The sequence below is a fragment of the Chrysemys picta genome, chromosome 25 (assembly GCF_011386835.1).
Source record: "Chrysemys picta bellii isolate R12L10 chromosome 25, ASM1138683v2, whole genome shotgun sequence".
NCBI classification, from domain to species: Eukaryota; Metazoa; Chordata; order Testudines; family Emydidae; genus Chrysemys; species Chrysemys picta.
The window spans coordinates 13,145,810-13,162,487 of record NC_088815.1 but is presented as its reverse complement, the minus strand read 5'-3'; the positions used below and the strand labels follow the sequence as shown (position 1 = coordinate 13,162,487).

Below are 16,678 nucleotides of genomic sequence, written 5' to 3'. Positions count from 1 at the left end.
GCACGCACCAGCTCCTGCCTTAGCATCTGCAATGATCCCAGAGGGGCAGGGACCTTGCTGGCCACATCCCCCCCAGCCCGTCCCATGGAGCCCATGTGGTCTCTGCTCTCAGGTACCCAGGGAAGCACCTTTCCACACAGCACTGGGGCCTTACCCAGGCACGCCCCGGCAAGCGCCTGCGTTTACAGACGCTCCCTGGGGAGCTTTAATACCCTCCACGCGAAGTGGGCAAAGGCCTTAAAGCCTGATGCATCGGTGGAGTATGTGCCTCTCCCTCCCTCCCTCCAGCATCTCCCCCCAACTCTGCAGAAGCCCCTGACTCAGGTGGGGCCCTGCACTCCAGTGATTCTGTGCCAGCCTCATCTCAGGGCACCAGGGCGTTGTCACCCACTGAGTCACAGCAGCGGGCTGGCAAGGAACTGGGCAAGCCCCGCCCAGCTATCACCGGAGCCAGGGGCTGAGCCCCCTGACTCGTGTCACTGATGGTTCCCTGTTTGCAAAGCACCGTTCCAACAGGCGCCCAGCCCGACCCGCTCAGCCGATGAACTTTCCCATCCCAGCGAAAGGGGCGGGGGGGCCGAAAGGGAAACGCTGGAATAGGCAGAACTCGGCAGAAGCCAGCGCTCTGGCCCTGCTCCCTTATCTGGAGCTGTTTCCCAAAACAGGCGGTTTTGTCTCCAGGAAAGGAGCTGGAAATCCCCCGTCGTCGTCACAATTAACAATGGCGGCAGGACTTGCTCCGTCCCCGCCAGCACACTCACCTCCCACCCCTAGACCCAAAGCGCCTGCCAAAGGGCAGCTCGAATAAACAAGGGAACAGGCTGTGAAATCACGGCCGAGCGGGGTCTGATTCGCAAAGGCTGGGCCTGGTCGTCACTGGTGGATTGTTTTAGGCACATGCTGTGGCCTTTACAGGCCTAGAGACTTTGTACTATCAACGGCGTCTTTTGTCTGCCCTCCACCAAGGACAGCTGGAGGGTTCCAACCCGAACGAGTGTGAGAAGGCAGCAAGAAAGAACTAACGTCAAGTCACCATGGGAGAGAGCTGGCGGGGGGGGGGGGGGTGTCTGGCTCTTCGGCACTGAAGTCTGGGACTCAAAGGTTGCTGAATAACTGTGCTTGGCTACTTGAGGCTGCAGGGTGCAGGACGCAATAAGCGTTGACATTTCATAGCTCCAGCCGCTCCAGAGACGGCTAACCAGGCTGCTGAAATGCGGCTGCTTCTGGGATGCTGTGGGGAGCGGGTTCAGAGCGCAGCGCTGGGCCCTAGCAGGAAACGGGTCCTGAGGGTGAGATCTAACAAGCTGTGGAATAGCCTCCGAAGGGATGGGCTGGCCCATGGCCCTGGGGAATACACTGCAAAGGGAACCGTCCTGTCCAGGCAGGAGGACGGGGTAGCTGGGATCTGATAGGCAAAGCAGCCTGGTGCACTGGGGTTGTGAGTGCCCAGCGGAGAAAGCCCATGAAACAACATTGCCAGCTCTCATGATCTTAACCTGAGTCTCATGATACCAGGTGCTTTCCTTGAAGCCCCAGTTCTCGGAGTCAGGTGATTTCATCAGACTCTGAGCTTGCGTTTAAAAACACAGCACGTTTCTAGCCTGCCCGGCTGCCCAGAAAGCATGAAAAGGTGACACCCAGAGACTCAACAGCCAGGAGGCAAAGAAACCCAGCCCCACGGTATGAATTAAAAGAAATCTTGTGATCTTTAAGCCCATCGGATGATTTGGAGGGGGGTGATAATGCCTTGGGCTGTGTGCTAACGCACGGCCACGCACACCTGCTCACAGATACACCCGTGACCACGCATGAACACGCACTTACATGTGTGCATATACAAACACGCCTGTGCACGCACACACACACAGAGAGGTGCATGCACCTGTGTATGCACACACAGGCATCCCCCCTCCCCGCTTTCTCGGGCTCCATCTGCAGTTTGAAATACTTCCCACGCGAGATCCCAGAGAGAACGCACCCAGGGCTGACCGCAGGCTCCTGGTGGCAGCTCGCCTAGCCACAAACCTGTGAGTGAAGCCGATGATTTTATGCTGGGCTGTTTATTTTGAGTTCTCCATAGAATATACACCAGCATTTCTGGGGGCCTCACATGCCCATGGAAAACCCCCAGCCGGCCCAAGGCCACCTCACAGCTGGAGTGTGGCTCCCCCTGCTGGCTGTTTGGAATCTGACAGGCCCCACAAGGACCGCAGAGTTGGGCTCAGAGCAATGCGTGTCTGAGAGATGCCAGGCTGGGCCAGGTACAGGCCTTTCATCTCCCATGTGAACCCTCCGCCACCAGCAGAATCAAAGGGGAAATGAGATGGTGTTGTCCTGTCTCTCCAGGACAGATGCTGTGAGGAGCAAATCCATGCGTGACAATATTTGCAGATAGCAGGGGTCGGCAACCTGCGGCACGCGTGCCAAAGGCGACACGTGAGCTGATTTTCAGTGGCACTCTGCTACCAGCCGGGGTCCCGGCCGCCGGCCCATTCAGCCCGCTGCCTGCCTGGATGAATGGAGCGGGCTGAGCGGGGCCGGCGGCCGGGACTCCGCCTGGCAGGGGCCGGCGGCCAGAACCCCAGACCGGCAGCGGACTGAACGGCTCAGCCCACTGCCAATCTGGGGTTCTGTCTGCCACCCGCGCTGCTTGTCAGGGGTTCCGTCCGCCGGCCCCTGTAAATGTAAAATGTATTACTGGCACGCAAAACCTTAAATTAATGAAGTCTTGGCACACCATTTCTCAAAGGTTGCCGACCCCTGGCATAGAGCATGCACCATCCCAGGAGCTCAGGCATTAACGCAGCCCTGCAGTCCCTCTGTGGGATAGAGTGTCCCTGTTTTCCACATGGGGAAACTGAGGCACAGAGTGGCGAAGTGACTTGGCCATGCCAATATACTGAGTCAGTGTCAGAGCTGGGGACAGAACTCAGAGTCCTGACTCACTGTGCCCAACCACTAGGCCCCACTGCCCCTTACGTCTTAATTTCTGGTTTAGGTCAAAAGTGAAATGATTTTGCTGGGTCTTTACCCAGCCCTGCATGGATGTTTCATCGGAGCAGGAAAAACACCACAGCAATTGGCACGCCCGGCAGCTGCTGCTGACGAATCCCAGGACTGGAATGGGGCGGGGGGTGGGCGGTGTGTAGGGATCGAGGGACATCAGCAGAACTGCAGGGAGGGGCTCCACACTGGAATAGGTCCCTGTGGGTCAGGATTGAGGGGTGTTGGCAGGGCTGTGGCCCAAGACTGGAATAGCAGCAGGGGCTGCGGGTCAGGATTGAGGGGCGCTGGCAGGGCTGGGGGGGGTGGCCCAAGACTGGAATAGCAGCAGGGGCTGCGGGTCAGGATTGAGAGGTGTTGGCAGGGCTGGGGGGGGGGTGGCCCAAGACTGGAATAGCAGCAGGGGCTGCGGGTCAGGATTGAGGGGCGCTGGCAGGGCTGGGGGGGCGGTGACCCAAGACTGGAATAGCAGCAGGGGCTGCGGGTCAGGATTGAGGGGCGCTGGCAGGGCTGGGGGGGGGGTGGCCCAAGACTGGAATAGCAGCAGGGGCTGCGGGTCAGGATTGAGGGGCGCTGGCAGGGCTGGGGGGGCGGTGACCCAAGACTGGAATAGCAGCAGGGGCTGCGGGTCAGGATTGAGGGGCGCTGGCAGGGCTGGGGGGGGGGTGGCCCAAGACTGGAATAGCAGCAGGGGCTGCGGGTCAGGATTGAGGGGCGTTGGCAGGGCTGGGGGGGTGGCCCAAGACTGGAATAGCAGCAGGGGCTGCGGGTCAGGATTGAGGGGCGCTGGCAGGGCGCGGGAACGATGGATCAGGAACGAGATACGGGTGAAGTTTGCAGACACCTGCCTAAGCTACTGTCCCAGCCCGTGCTACTAACCCCTCACCTCCTGAGCCGGAGCGTGCGCTCAGAAACCTGGGATGCATTATTCATTTTGCACTTGAGTGGGTGAGTTTCTGGCTCTGTGTGTTGGGCTGATTTTTTTTTAAAAGCTCCTGTCCCTTTAAATGCACCAATATTACCTGCAAACCCAGCTGGGCTGCATTACTAACCAACCCTGCCAATAAAACAGGTTCCCGGGGGGCTTTGTCCTCTGACTCCAGTCTCTGGTGTGCTGCATTCCCCCTGGCTAGGTGAGTGCTGAGGTCTCTCCAGTGCCTGGCTGGGTCTTTTCAGCCCTCAGGGGGACTTGAACAGGCTGCTGGCTCTGCTGTAACTGGGACCCCCTGCTTGTTGCAATGAGTGGCTGGTTTTCTGAAGCCCCTGTTGTTGTATTGTCTATTCCCTCTTTCTGTAACTGGCAAGTGGCCTTGGTGTCTTGGTATCATAATATAAGAACTAGGGGCCACCAAATGAAATGAATGGGCAGCAGGTTTAAAACAAATGAAAGGAAGTTCTTCTTCACACAGTCAACCTGTGGAACTCCTTGCCTGAGGAGGTTGTGAGGGCCAAGACTATAACAGGATTTAAAAGAGAACTGGATAAATTCATGGTGATTAAGTCCATTAATGGCTATTAGCCAGGATGGGTAAGGAATAGTGTCCTAGCCTCTGTTTGTCAGAGGGTGGAGATGGATGGCAGGAGAGAGATCACTTGATCATTGCCTGTTTGGTTCACTCCCTTGGGGGCACCTGGCATTGGCTACTGTCAGTAGACAGGCTACTGGGCTGGGTGAACCTTTGGTCTGACCCCGTATGGCTGTTCTTATGCTCTTTATTAGGGCAGACAAGGCTCCCCAGCCTCTGGGCTATGCTTACATCATGGGCCCAAACAGAGCTAGGAAGAGGTGGTGGCCTGACCGGGATCCTCCTGTGTTGCATCATGACATTGGCAGCAGTCTCGCTCTGCCTGAGGCTGGCGATAGGCCCCTTGGCCTGCTCCTGAGGCCTGGCTCCCCACAGCTCTGCCCTCCTGTTTGTGCCAGGGCCAAGCGGCTGTTTTGAGCTCGTGGGAATCCCTGCACCGGGGCAGGCTGATGGCAAATCAAAGCCGTGTTCGTGTCCACCAGGGGACGCTGCAGCGCGGCACAGAGGCTGGAGCAGATGTGGCTGCTGGGGATGGACTGATACCAAAGTGACTTTACCGGTCATATAGGCTGGCACTAGGGCTGTGTGACCCCCTTCTATCTGGGGCAGGCACAGCAGTGACAAGGTAGCCATCACACTGCTGTGTGCCCCCACCCCAACCATGGCCGTGGGTCCCTCTGCCTGGGAGCAAGCCTCCCCCCGTCCAGAAGAGATCTGGGCTGCGTTCATTCGTTGGACTCTCTGCTGAGGCTCCCAGCCAGGGCGCTGGTTACGACCATGGTGCCGTGTCGGCTCCTGTTCACCAGGGCCTGGCTGGTGACTCTCGTGCCCTGCCTGGGATGAGGCTGTTGTGGTGCATGGGGGAGGGACTGATTCCCCTTCCTCTGGGGGTCCTGGCCCCTTTCTCCCTCTAAATGACTCCAAAGGCACTTGCTAGGTGCCTCGCTGTCTTGAAATGCTCCTCTCCAAGCGCTTCAGTCTCTGTTTCCGGGGGTGACTCTCTGCCACCTCCTGGGTGCAGCTAAGGCCTGGATCCCTCAGGCAAGTTGCTCGCGAGGGTCCCTCTATGGCTGGGAATAGAGGGGCGTTTGTGAAGCGCATTGAGATCCCTCGGGCGGTGGCGTTGGAGAAGGGTCTGAGCGTTCTTGAGACTGGTCCCGCTGAGCGCTAACAACGCAGAGTGGGTTGTTAGAAGGGTCTGGATGCTTCTGTCTCCCCCAGCTGCCCGTCCGCACCATGATGCTGCGCTCAGGTAAGATCACGCCCCGGGTGAAGAAACCCTTCAGCCCCAGAGAGACCACTGGCGATGTGGAGGATCTGGGACCCCCAGCTCGGAAGGCGAGCGTCCCCAGAGGGGGGAAGAGCCGGTGGAGAGGCTGGCAAGAGGACGGCACTACAGGTGAGGGAGCTCAGGCTGGGGAGGGATGGTGTCCCAGGTGCGTTGAGTGCCCAGCGCCTTTCAGAGCTGGTGCCTTGTGCTGACTCTGGGTCCCCCCCTTCCTACGGGCTGTAACCGCCTGCCCCCTTTGCCTCCCGCAGAGCCCGTATCCCCACTGATGGGAAGGGCCATGAAGGTGCATTTCGAACAGTGTCCATCCAGCCCAGCAAGCAAGGCGGCTTCCTTCCAGATCCCACCCCTGGGCGTCGTCTGCTTCTCTCCCCTGGGCACGGAGGGTAAGTGCGGCTGGCTGAATTGCTGGGCCCCTGATGACCGGACGCTCCCGTGCCCTACTTCGGGGCTGGTGCCTGAGGCCGGCTGCCCCAGCAAGGGGGCTCGGGCACTGCCTGCCATCCAGGAGCCCTCACCCAACAGCTGAGTGTGGGGAGGTCCAGGGTTTGGCCCCCACCGAGCTGTCTGGGGGGCCATTGCTGGTCACCCTGGGGATTTAGGGTTTGTGCTGCATGGACATTGACTGGCCTGCGTCCCCTCAGCCCTGGCCTGCAGGCTCTGGGCCCTGCCATGTGTTTCCTTGGGCACTGCCCCATTGGGTGCCCCAAAGTCCTAGTTTGTCCCCATTGAAACCAGGCCTTTGTCCCTCCAGAGCCAGAGAGCCCCTGGGTGCAGAGAGGGAAGCCCAGAGCTCAGCCCATGGGGGGAGTTGTGTACTTCGGGGACCTCCCGCTGGATGAGCCAGAGGAAACCGGTATCTTGAGCCCGTGAGTACGGCACTCACTGTCCCTGGGCCGGGGGGTGTGTGTGTGTGTGTGTGGGGGGGTGACTGTACCCCTGAAGCTCCAATCCCCTTTCTCTGCTTCCCCACCCATCCAGCTTCATCCACAAGGCCCTGCCCCCCAGGTCCAGCCAGAAGCCCCCCAGGAAAGAAACCCCCATCAAGACCCGCAGCACCCCTGAGAGCACCCTGGTCCTGGAGCTGGTGAGCCGGGGGGTGTCTCTGCAGGGATCAGGCACATCCTAAAGGAACCAAATCTTCCTTCCCCTCCCCCCCCCCGATATCCCATGGGCCTGGTGCCACCGTACAGGGCATCCTGGCTGCTGCGCCAGCTTGGGGGGCCGCCGGGGGGGCCTTGCATGTGGTGAAGGTGCTAAAAGTAGCTCCGTGCTCCCTGCTTGTAGGAGGGGATCCTGGTCTGTTGCTCCCTGACATCCAGCCAGGACGCCGACTGCACCTTCCTCACAGACTTCCAGGGGGACGCTTATCGGGTTAGTGCCTGGCAGGGGCTGCCGAGGAGCCTGGGGTGGTGATTTTGGGGGGGGGGCAGCCGGAGGGGCTTATCGCCCTTGAAGGTGCAGTGAGGAAAGTAGTGGGGAAATTGGCCCATTCCTCAACACATCCCTGGTCTGCCCACTCGATGGGGATTGAGAGCTGTGTTAACCTGGCCTCCCCTCTTCTGTCCTTTCCTGCAGCCCTCCTGTGCTGATCAGACTCTGTGGCCTTTCCTGGCCACTGGGAAGTGGGGGGAGAATATTCACTGTTCATCTATAGTTGCAGTGGCTAAAATCCAAATGGCAAGAGTTACTGATCCTCATGCTTCAGGGCACAAGCTGAGCCAGCCTGGCGGGGTCAGGAAGGAGTAGCCTTATCCTGCACACCAAGGAGCTGCTCCATCCTCTGGAGTGTCTGGAGACAGCTGCTCTTGGAGACCAGCTCTGCAGCTAGATGGGCCTTTGAGCTGATTCGCTGCCTCGTCAGTCTCCGGTGCTGAATGAGAAGCCATTACTGGAGGGGTCTTTTTTGGGGGGGGGGGTGAAGAGGGAGTTGCGGTACAAGGGATGGAGGCTGGACCTATTAATACTGATCCCTGCTTCCTGCCCCCTGGTTTCCTTGAGGTTTACATGAAGCTGCGCCCCCACGTGCAGGAGTTCCTGGAAACTCTCTCCAAAGCCTACGAGGTACCTGCTGGGCCCATGGCCTCCCTCTCCGACAGCCAGGGCGCTGCACGGATGTGCTTGGGGGGTGGGGGGGAGGGAGGAGCTGTAAGGGAGCTGAGACCTCTGCGATAGGGAGAGGACCCAGCTGCAGAATCCAGATCGAAAGCCAGGCTTGAATTCGGAGGCCCGTGGGCTTGTCTGGATGGGTGGTGAGGGGGAGGCCGGCTGGGGGTTCATCTCTGGAATCACTGGGTCCCAGGGTCAACCCCCTCTCTACCACTGACTCCCTGTGTGACCATGTCAGTTCATCTGGCTCCCCGCTGGTAACAGCTGGTGATGCTCCTGAGGGAGGAGGGCTGAGGGTGGGGAGTGATTTGGGGCTAACACCATTTGTGTCTGGGAGCTGCTCAGACACGGCCGTGGGGGAGCCGCTCCCAAGCCCTGCTCGCGTGCTCTCCCCAGATCTTTGTCTTCACCACCGCGAAGCAGGACTACACAGAGAAGATCCTGGATGTCTTGGACCCTCAGAAGAAGCTGATCAGGTGATTGCCCCAGGCAAGAGGCGCATGTCTCCTCCCTGCCCCTGCTTGGCTTCTTATCCTGCCCTGGCCTCTCCCTCCCAGGCACCGCCTTTATCAGCAGGACTGCCTCTGCGAGCAGGGTTACTACGTGAAGGACCTCTCCATCCTGGAGAGAGACCTGGCCAGGACAGTGGCCCTGGATGATTCCCTCCAAGGATTCCCTTACCAGGTAACTGGGGGGGGGGGTTGGATGCAGCTGGAATTGCTCTGCCTGCACAGGATGGGGGTGAGCTCTCCGAAGGCAATGTGACCCTCTACCTGCTCACCCCATCCAGTGCCATGCAGCGGGTCAGACCTACCCCCTCCCGAGGGGAGCAATGTGTTACGGGGCATAGGTGAGGTGTGCTTCCCATCAAAAGCACAAAAGGGTCATTTCATCCCCGAGGTTCTTCTGGTGCTTTGCAAACAGTCCCACCCCCTGCTGCTGGAATGCAGCCACTTCTGGGGTGTGATGCAGCAGCTAAACAATACCCAGCAAGGCTAGGCTGCTGAAGGTAGGGATTGCCCCATATATGATTGCCCCAGCATCCTGGCTGGATTCTACACTCTGCCTCTCTGGCATTCCCCTGAAAGCAAACACCCCAAGTGCCAGGGGCATTAGAGACCACAAGAGGTTGGGTCCTTTAGACCAGGGTCTCCCGTGCTTGATCCTAACTCTGTACCCTTCCTAGCTGAGGTCCTGCTGGGGGTGTTTGCCTGTATACGGTCATGCCTGACCGTTGTGCTGACTGCCCCCTTTTGTGGGAATGGGGCTTTGCAGAGCAAGTGGGGATAAACACAGGAGAAAGCAGGATTTTGGAGACGGGTTCCCACCCAGCCTCGCTCTGCAGAGCACGTCGAGTCCAGAAAGAGACCAATATGGCTTCATCAGAAGCTCTTTAATGACCTGAAAACCAAAAAGGAATCCTACAAAAAGCAGAAACATGGACAAATGGCTGAAGAAGAGTCCAGACAAAGTGCGACAGGCTAATTCCCAAACTGCGTTACCCCTAGCAAGGGACATACCAGGTTCTATAAATACACTAGGAGCAGGAGAAAGACAAAGGAAAGCGTGGCCCACTGAGCAGGGAAGCGCAGCTAATAAGGGACGACCTCAAGAAGACAAAGGTGTTTGTTTAATGCCTATTTTGTTTCTTGGCTAGAAAGGTGCATTTTGATCAGATGGTTAACGCTGCACAATTAACATACTGTACCAACAACAACTAGGGAAGGAATACAAGTCACATGGGGAAAGAACAGGCTAAAGAATAGGTACCTACATTCACGTTGGCAGGGCCTGATGAAATTCACTCTAGGGTCCTTAAAGAACGAGCTGAAGCAATCTGAGAACCGTTAGCCATTCTCTCTGAGGACTCCTGGAGGATGGGTGAGATCTCAGAGGACTGGCGTACAAAGAGGACCCAGGAAGTTCTAGACCACTCTGCCTCACTTCACTCCCCGGAAAGATACCAGAACCAAATTCTAAACAATCTGTTGGTGAGCACATGGAGGATAATAGTTAGCCTGGATCTGTCCAGAACAAATCATACCAAACCAACCTAATGCCCTCGTTTGATGGAGTTACTGACCTAATGGATGGGGTGGGGGAAGGAATAGATGTGGTGATCTTGGGTGTGAGTGTGTCTTTTGACCATTTCACCTGAAACTCTCAAACCTGGGAATGCAATCAAGAGGAAACTGCTAATGGTTGGTGTGCAACTGATACCCAAGTTATCAGTGACTCGCCGTTCAACGGGGCGGATGCATCTGTGACGGAGCAGGGCGGATTTGACCTGGGAATGTAGCCTGGGAGTTGCATTGAGTTACCTGAGCCAGGAAGGGGGGTGGGAGAGGTGACACCTTCTGCCCAGGAGACTGAACAAAGGAGAGGAGGAGCGGAGGGGAGGGGAGAGGGAGAGCTGCTGGAGGGATTGGGGAGTTTTCAGTTTTTGGGCTGGGTGGTGCAAGACAGGGAACCCAGCTGGGGTCTAAGCTCCCTGCACTCCCCAAAAGGACTTGATTGAGGGGTCCTGGTTGTAGCTACAAGCTCTGCTGTAGACTGTGTTCCTGTTATCCACTAAACCACCTGCTTTACTGACTGGCTGAGAGTCACGGTGAATTGCAGGAAGCCGGGGGTACAGGGCCCTGAGTCCCCCCCCACACTCCGTGATGGCATCTAATGGGTCCTGCAAGGCTTCCAAGGGCGGTGGTGGAATCCCCGTCAGTGGAGGTTTAACTGGGTAGACAAACACCCATCCGGGATGGTTTAGGTTGACTTCATCCTACCTCAGTGCAGGGGGTTGGACTTGCACCTCAGGGTATGTTCTCCCCACTCCGGCCCCTGGATCTCCAACCTCTCAGCGTTCCCCTGGCTAACTGCGGCCTGGCTGGTGGGACTGACTGGTTCTTGCACAGCCGACGCTACTTCCCTCTCTGCAGATTTCCAACTGGGTCCCGATCCCCGGCTGGCTGGGAGACCGCCAGGACGAGGAGTTGCTGCGTGTCCTCCCGCTGCTGGGGAAGCTCAGCCAAGCGGTAAGGAGACGAGCGCCCTGAGCCAGCTCGGTCAATATCCCTCTAACCCGGCCGAGGAAGGGGCTGGATGGGATCTCGGCCATTCTCGCCTTTCCTGGGCATTGCCCCTCCTTGTGCCTGGAGGCTCAGATGTGACCTGTTCCTATGGAGACAGGCCCCCAGCTGAACAGTGATATGGTGCCACTCGGCTGAGCAAATCGAGGGTTATTGATCTACCAATAACATGGCAGGATCAGCTCCTATCAGCCTCAGGAGTCCACGGTGCAGTTCATCTGCTTGGGAAATAATGTCCCAGTAATGCAATGGCAGAACATGCCCCATCTTCTCCCCACCCTCCCAGGGGGCTGGTCCACTGAAGGAGGACACCCTGTTGGCAGAGTTACTCGAGCAGGTGGTCTCTGACTCCCCTGCCTTGTGGGGGATCCTTGTGAGTGTTGCACACTCCACCTGCTGTGCTTAACTTGTGATGAAAGAGGTGCTGGGGCTGAGCCCTGGCACGAATTAAGCACTGCCCACCTGAGCTATAACCTTTGAAATCCCTCTTCCACAGGGTGACGTCCGCACTGAAATCCAGAGGAAATACCGTCTCTGCAGGCTACTGGCTGTGGACTGATGTCTGCCCAGGGACTGAGTGTAGAGGGAAAACCCCTTCCCAGAAGTCTGTCCTGATGGGCTGCTCTCAAACGTCCCAGATGCAAAGTGCAGCACTGCTGCCCGGTTCCAGTCAGCAACAGCACAAACTTTAGCTCCGCTCCCCTCCTACCTACGCTCTCCTTCTCCACGTACAACCAGCTGGGAAAACGGAGCTTGGCAACCCAACGTGAGCACAGAGGGCAGCTTCCTACAGGGGAAATCCAAATCTGACCCCCAACTTTCAAGATCTACAGTTCAGAAGTAACTAGTGCCTTTGAGTACCTCAATTGAGGATCCAACTTGAGAACCTCTTAAAGGTGGCTGTTTTTTGGTTTTTTGTTTTTTTTTCACCTGCCCTGACAAATCAGGCCACTTAAATGTGTCCCAGATGGGCACCTGGACTCAAGTTAATTAAGAAAATCTTGGGGAGGGGGGTGTATATTAACCCAAACAAAGACCCTTTGAAAGCTTCCCCTTTACTTACTCAGTGCTCTTCAAACTGCAGAGGGAATCTTCCTTTGTCTCCTTCTAAAGCAACAACTTCCCTGCAGGCCTTTGCAACCCAAGCATTGCAGCAAGTTCCCAGTGCATGAGAACCTGAAAATGAAACAGACTAGAAACAAAAGTTGAAACTGACCAGCCTCTGAGCTGAGAGAAATGCAAATGGCTGAAGGTAAACTCCACTTAAATTCTATTGTTGCCTTTGTATTAAGCTGGGCTGTTTGTATTGGCTTTGAAACCTGTGTCCTTAGAACAGTTTAAAACCAAAAAAACCAAAACCCCTTTGAGACAGTTTGTTCAGCCAGAGGACTGCATTTAAGGCTTGTTGTCCCAGAGTGGCTGCAGTCTAGCATCTCTGACAGTGTGACATGGTCGCTGGCTTGTGCAGCTCTGCCTGCTGCTAAGATTTCTCTAGTGGTACATTCGCACCTGCCTCTTGTCTTTGTCGCTCGCCTCCTGAATTCTTCCAGCTCACTCAAGGCCTCACTCTTCTCCCTGGGTGGGTCAGTGGAGAGCAAGCCAGGCATTCCCTGTAGCCACTCCAGGAGCTGATGGAGCGTGGGCAGGTCCTGGTGGGAGAGCGGAGCTGTACACAGGGAAGCCAGGAGGGGAATTCTTGTCCCTGACAGGAGAAGCAGGACTTGCAGCCAGCCTTGGTTTTCAATTTTCAATCTGTTGCGTGCCACTGTCGTGCCAACGTGCCTCCCCACCATAGTGGGAACTGAGCCGCTTGGGTGAGCTGGCTGGCATAGGCAACCTTGGGCGCTTGGCACTCTCAGGTCACATAGTCCAGGTTCTGCAGTGAGCCACCGGCGCTTCGAAGCCGTAACTGCAGCTAGTGCTAGGTGCTGTGTTCAGTAAGGCCATCCCTGGGCCCGAGGAGCTGGGGTGGGTCAGCGATGGACCCTCCAACTCAGCTGCGCCAAGTAGCTCTTTCTAGGCAAAAGGTTGATCTTCTTCCCTCCCTGCCCCACGGACGCCTCCCTCATGATCATCCACTGCAAGGCAGCTGTGTAGCCCTTGTGCCTGGGGTGGAGTAAGAGATTTTTGTGTGGTGTGGGCTCTCCCTGTTTTAAGGGCTGTGTGCTGAAATTCCCAGCTGGACTCTCGTAACTTTGTTCTTTCTTTGTAACCTTTGTTTGTTTAATAAAAACCAAAACCAACTCCTCATCTCTGTGCTGTTCCCTTCCCCACAGCTGCCTGCTTGAGGGCAAATGGCCTGAAACCAACTCACTCGAGCCAGAGGGGAAACTCTCTCTTCACTGCTGGTGGCAGAGGGCTGCTGGCTTGGAGGCAGCCCAGCCTTGTAAGGCACTAGATGTGGGGTAGCCCCTGCAGGGCACCAGTAATACAGCATTAGCTGGTACCTCAGCAGGGACAATCTGCCCCGCTTCTGAGCCAGGGATGGCCAGACCAGGGAAGCCCCAACTGTCTCCATGAGGGGTCTGCACATCTGCTCCCGCACTGCTGCTCGCGGGAATAGGCACAAGTTTCCCCTACATCTGCAGCCTCGGGCTGGAGCTGCCCCCCCAGTGGGGTGCTCTGGCTGGGTTACAGGGAGGTTTGAGCCAACCACACTGGGTCTCTGAGCTCAGGCAGAGACTCATGCCGCTAGAGCCAGAGGTCCCGGGCTGGGGAGGGTCTGGGAAGGGTGAGTTACTGAGCCAGACTTTCCCTTCTGAAGGAGACTTGGGGTGTGACCTAGCTGCCTTCTCCAGCCATTGGGAAATGGGGGTGCTTTATGGCATAGGGCAGGCTGGAGCTGGGGCCTTGGGGTAGGGGCCCCAGCCTGTTCCAGGAGCTGAGGAATGCCCTGTCTCCCGGTCACCACCAACTCAATCATGGCGGAGGGGGGGGGGGGGGGCAAGCAGACATCCCAGCAGCCAGCCTCATTCCTCCCCATGCACAAGGGGCTGCAAACCCCAGTAGCCAGAGGTGGGAAGTCTCGGTCTGGTTCAGCAGCCGCCTAGCCGAGCTCTCTGGCTGATAGCTGCCTAGGCCCCCAGCCCTGTCTCTGCCACCCTCTGTGGAATCCAGCCAGATCCCATCCCCAGCTCATGTAACTCTATCCTCAGGGCCCCCCCTTCTGCTGGGCTCAACACCGAGCACATGGCCACTGCTGAACAAAGGGCGCTATTGTCAGACAAGCCCTTAGATCACCCCATCCCGGAGGATTTCAGCCCAGCTCTCAAAGCAATTATGGGGCGGGGGAAAGAACCGGTAGCCACCAATAGTACTGCTCTCCCCCGCCAGTGCCCTGGGCTGTGAGAAATCCCAGCTGCACAGGGGCCACGCTTCCTGTAGGAGGCTGCTATCCAATCCACCCCCAGTGCAGTGAGGAAACCTCCTCTCTGCTTCAACCTCCCCTACAACCAGAATAGGGCCAGGGTAGCTGGGTTCTGTTCTCTGGGCTGGGGCCTGGATTCTCTACCCCTGACTGGCTGGGGGCTGTGAGCAAGTCACTTCCTCTCTGTGCTTTGGGCTCCCCCTTGGAGTCCTGCTGTTAGGGGAAGAGAGCAGTGAGGGAGGCAGCTCTGAATTAGGCAAAGGGGCAGCCGCAGGGACCAAGCTTCTGTCCTGTGAGACGGATGGGCGTGAGGGGTTGAGATTCAGGAGACCTGGGCTTGATTTCTGGCTCTGCCACAGACTCTGGGGTTGAGTTTACTTGGGCAAGTCACTCCATCCGTGCCTCGGTTTCCCCTCTGTAAAACAGAGATGGTAAGACTGGCCCACAGTGCTTTGAGATCTAAGGATGGAACATGCCATGCAAGTTAAGAGCTGGGCTGGGACCGGATGGCTGTGCATGGAGAGAACCAGCTTTAACCCTTTCGGTGCTGGGCAGGGGTGTGGACCTGATCACCGTACAGTAAAGGAATGGTTAGGGTAGTTACACACCCAGTGCAATCTTAGCTGGACCCAAGGCCCCTGGCTCTGAGATGTGGGTGCTACAGGGGGGACACTCCTGAGACCCAGTTACATTCCCCTGGTGCTGGTTTTAGGGTACTGAGAGTTCATCAAATCTAACCACCCACAGGGACCGTTACCCTCATCTAGCTTGATCTGCAGAGCACAGGCTACGGAGGGCTGCCTGGTGAGTCCTGGATCCAGCCCGTATCTTGTAGCGGAGCTAGCGTATCTTACCTAGGACTGGACGTCAAGGGGTAGAGAATGTACCACGTCCCCAGGTAAGTGTGTTCCAATGGTTAATTCCTCTCACTGTCAAATATGCGCCTCTTAGTTCTAGGCTGGGTTTATCTGATTTCTATTTCCAGACTGTCTCTTGTTCTGCCTTTGCCTGCTAGACCTAAGAGCCCTCTGCTGCTAGTGGGCTCTTCCTCATGCAGGTACTTGGTCTCCTCTAAAGGGCTGATGCTACTTCCAGAGAAGCCCTTTGGGTAAGAGCAGCCTAGCAGAGGTCAGGCTGCCTGGGTCCCAATCTCAGCTCTGCCACTGGGACTTGCTGGGTAATATTTTTAAGTCCCCTTCCCTCAGTGCCTCAGTTTCCCCACCTCGTGTTTGTATTACAGGAACACTAACCCCCCTTGTGCTAAGCAGGGTATGGAAGCTCTTACAGCCTAAACAGCCAAGGGGCAAGAGGGGGGAAACTGAGGCACCGGCCTATTTCCCCCACTTGGGAGTGCCCCACTCCATGCCCTTATCCACTGGCCCATGGGGGTGAGCGGTGCAGAATCGGGCCCCAGAACCCCCCCCCCCTCCCCGGCAGGGTGTGGCTGCAAAGCGCTTTGGGATCCTCCGCTGGCGGGGTCCGAGCCATGTGGCCCGGGTTAGGGGCCGGGGGGCGGCCCCGCCTGCGGGGATTGGCCGGGCCGGGCGGGGGGAGCCTCCTCGGCCAGGCACGAAACTTGACTCGCGTTTTCATTCAAACTTGCAGGCGAGGCAGCGGGACGGAGCCGAGCGCGGTGAGCCGGCCGGGGGCGCAGGCGGGGCGGGACCTGGGGATGGGGGGCTCGGGGGAGGCAGGTCGGAGGGAGGTTCGGGGGTTGGATGTAGGGGAGCGGGTTGAGGGGGGAGGTGGATGGTGGTTGTGGGGGGCAGTTGGGGCGATATGGAGGGGGGTAAGGGCAGGGGTGGATGTGGGAGGCAGTTGGAGGCGATGGGGGCAGGGATGGATGTGGGGGGCGTTACAGAGGGGGCGGGGCCAGGGGTGGATGTGGGGGGCAGTTGGGGCGATAAGGGGCAGGTTTGGATATGGGGAGATATGGAGGGGGCAGCAGGGTTGGATGTGGGGGGCGATAGGGGACAGGGTTGGATATGGGGGGCAGTTGGGGGCGATAGGGGGCAGGGGTGGATGTGGGGAGGCCGGGGGGACATGGAGGGGGAAGGGGTGGGGGACTGAAGGATTCAAATCCATTTGCACTCTGAGCTCTCGACTTTGTTTGAAGTGGCCCTTTCCTAACAGAACAGATCCCCCCATCGCCCCCCCCATCCCACTAGACGTGTGGGGAGATTCCTCTCCTTGTCTAACTTAGGGTCACTCTGAGGGCTGGGGCCCCCGGGGGAGGGAGGAGGAGTTTCACTGAACTGTCTCCTCTCTGCTTTCCATCAGCACGGGAGGAGGGGGGCAGTGG

The 16,678-nt window shown here is 57.7% G+C and overlaps 2 protein-coding genes across 9 annotated transcripts in view; both read left to right on the top strand.

Moving 5' to 3' along the window:
• The first annotated feature begins 3,778 nt into the window (after nucleotides 1–3,778).
• On the top strand, nucleotides 3,779–13,277 carry LOC101943031 (CTD small phosphatase-like protein 3). Of its 5 annotated transcripts, XM_065578322.1 has the most exons (11): nucleotides 4,032–4,136; nucleotides 5,751–5,928; nucleotides 6,069–6,203; nucleotides 6,572–6,686; nucleotides 6,799–6,904; nucleotides 7,105–7,191; nucleotides 7,819–7,881; nucleotides 8,323–8,402; nucleotides 8,484–8,610; nucleotides 10,860–10,955; nucleotides 11,506–11,706. In XM_065578322.1, the coding sequence occupies exons 2-11, from the start codon at nucleotides 5,766–5,768 to the stop codon at nucleotides 11,566–11,568; spliced, it is 1,035 nt and encodes a 344-aa protein (XP_065434394.1). In that variant the 5' UTR covers nucleotides 4,032–4,136; nucleotides 5,751–5,765; the 3' UTR covers nucleotides 11,569–11,706. The 5 variants fall into 5 exon arrangements, with proteins under 5 accessions (XP_065434397.1, XP_065434395.1, XP_065434394.1 ...); XM_065578325.1 differs by lacking the exon at nucleotides 8,484–8,610 and having other exon boundaries at nucleotides 3,779–4,136; nucleotides 6,799–6,935; XM_065578323.1 differs by lacking the exon at nucleotides 10,860–10,955 and having other exon boundaries at nucleotides 3,784–4,136.
• A 1,087-nt stretch (nucleotides 13,278–14,364) lies between these two features.
• Nucleotides 14,365–16,678, top strand: part of LOC103306334 (transmembrane protein 79-like) — a 17,004-nt gene continuing 14,690 nt past the window's right edge. For 2 of the 4 annotated variants that reach the window (XM_065578159.1, XM_065578158.1), the window contains exon 1: nucleotides 14,365–15,274. In XM_065578159.1, coding sequence (XP_065434231.1) covers nucleotides 15,258–15,274 — 17 coding nt within the window. In that variant the 5' untranslated portion in view covers nucleotides 14,365–15,257. Of the gene's footprint in view, nucleotides 15,275–15,981; nucleotides 16,010–16,678 lie in introns of all 4 variants that reach the window. The other 2 variants (XM_065578157.1, XM_024108117.3) reach the window with 2 other exon arrangements.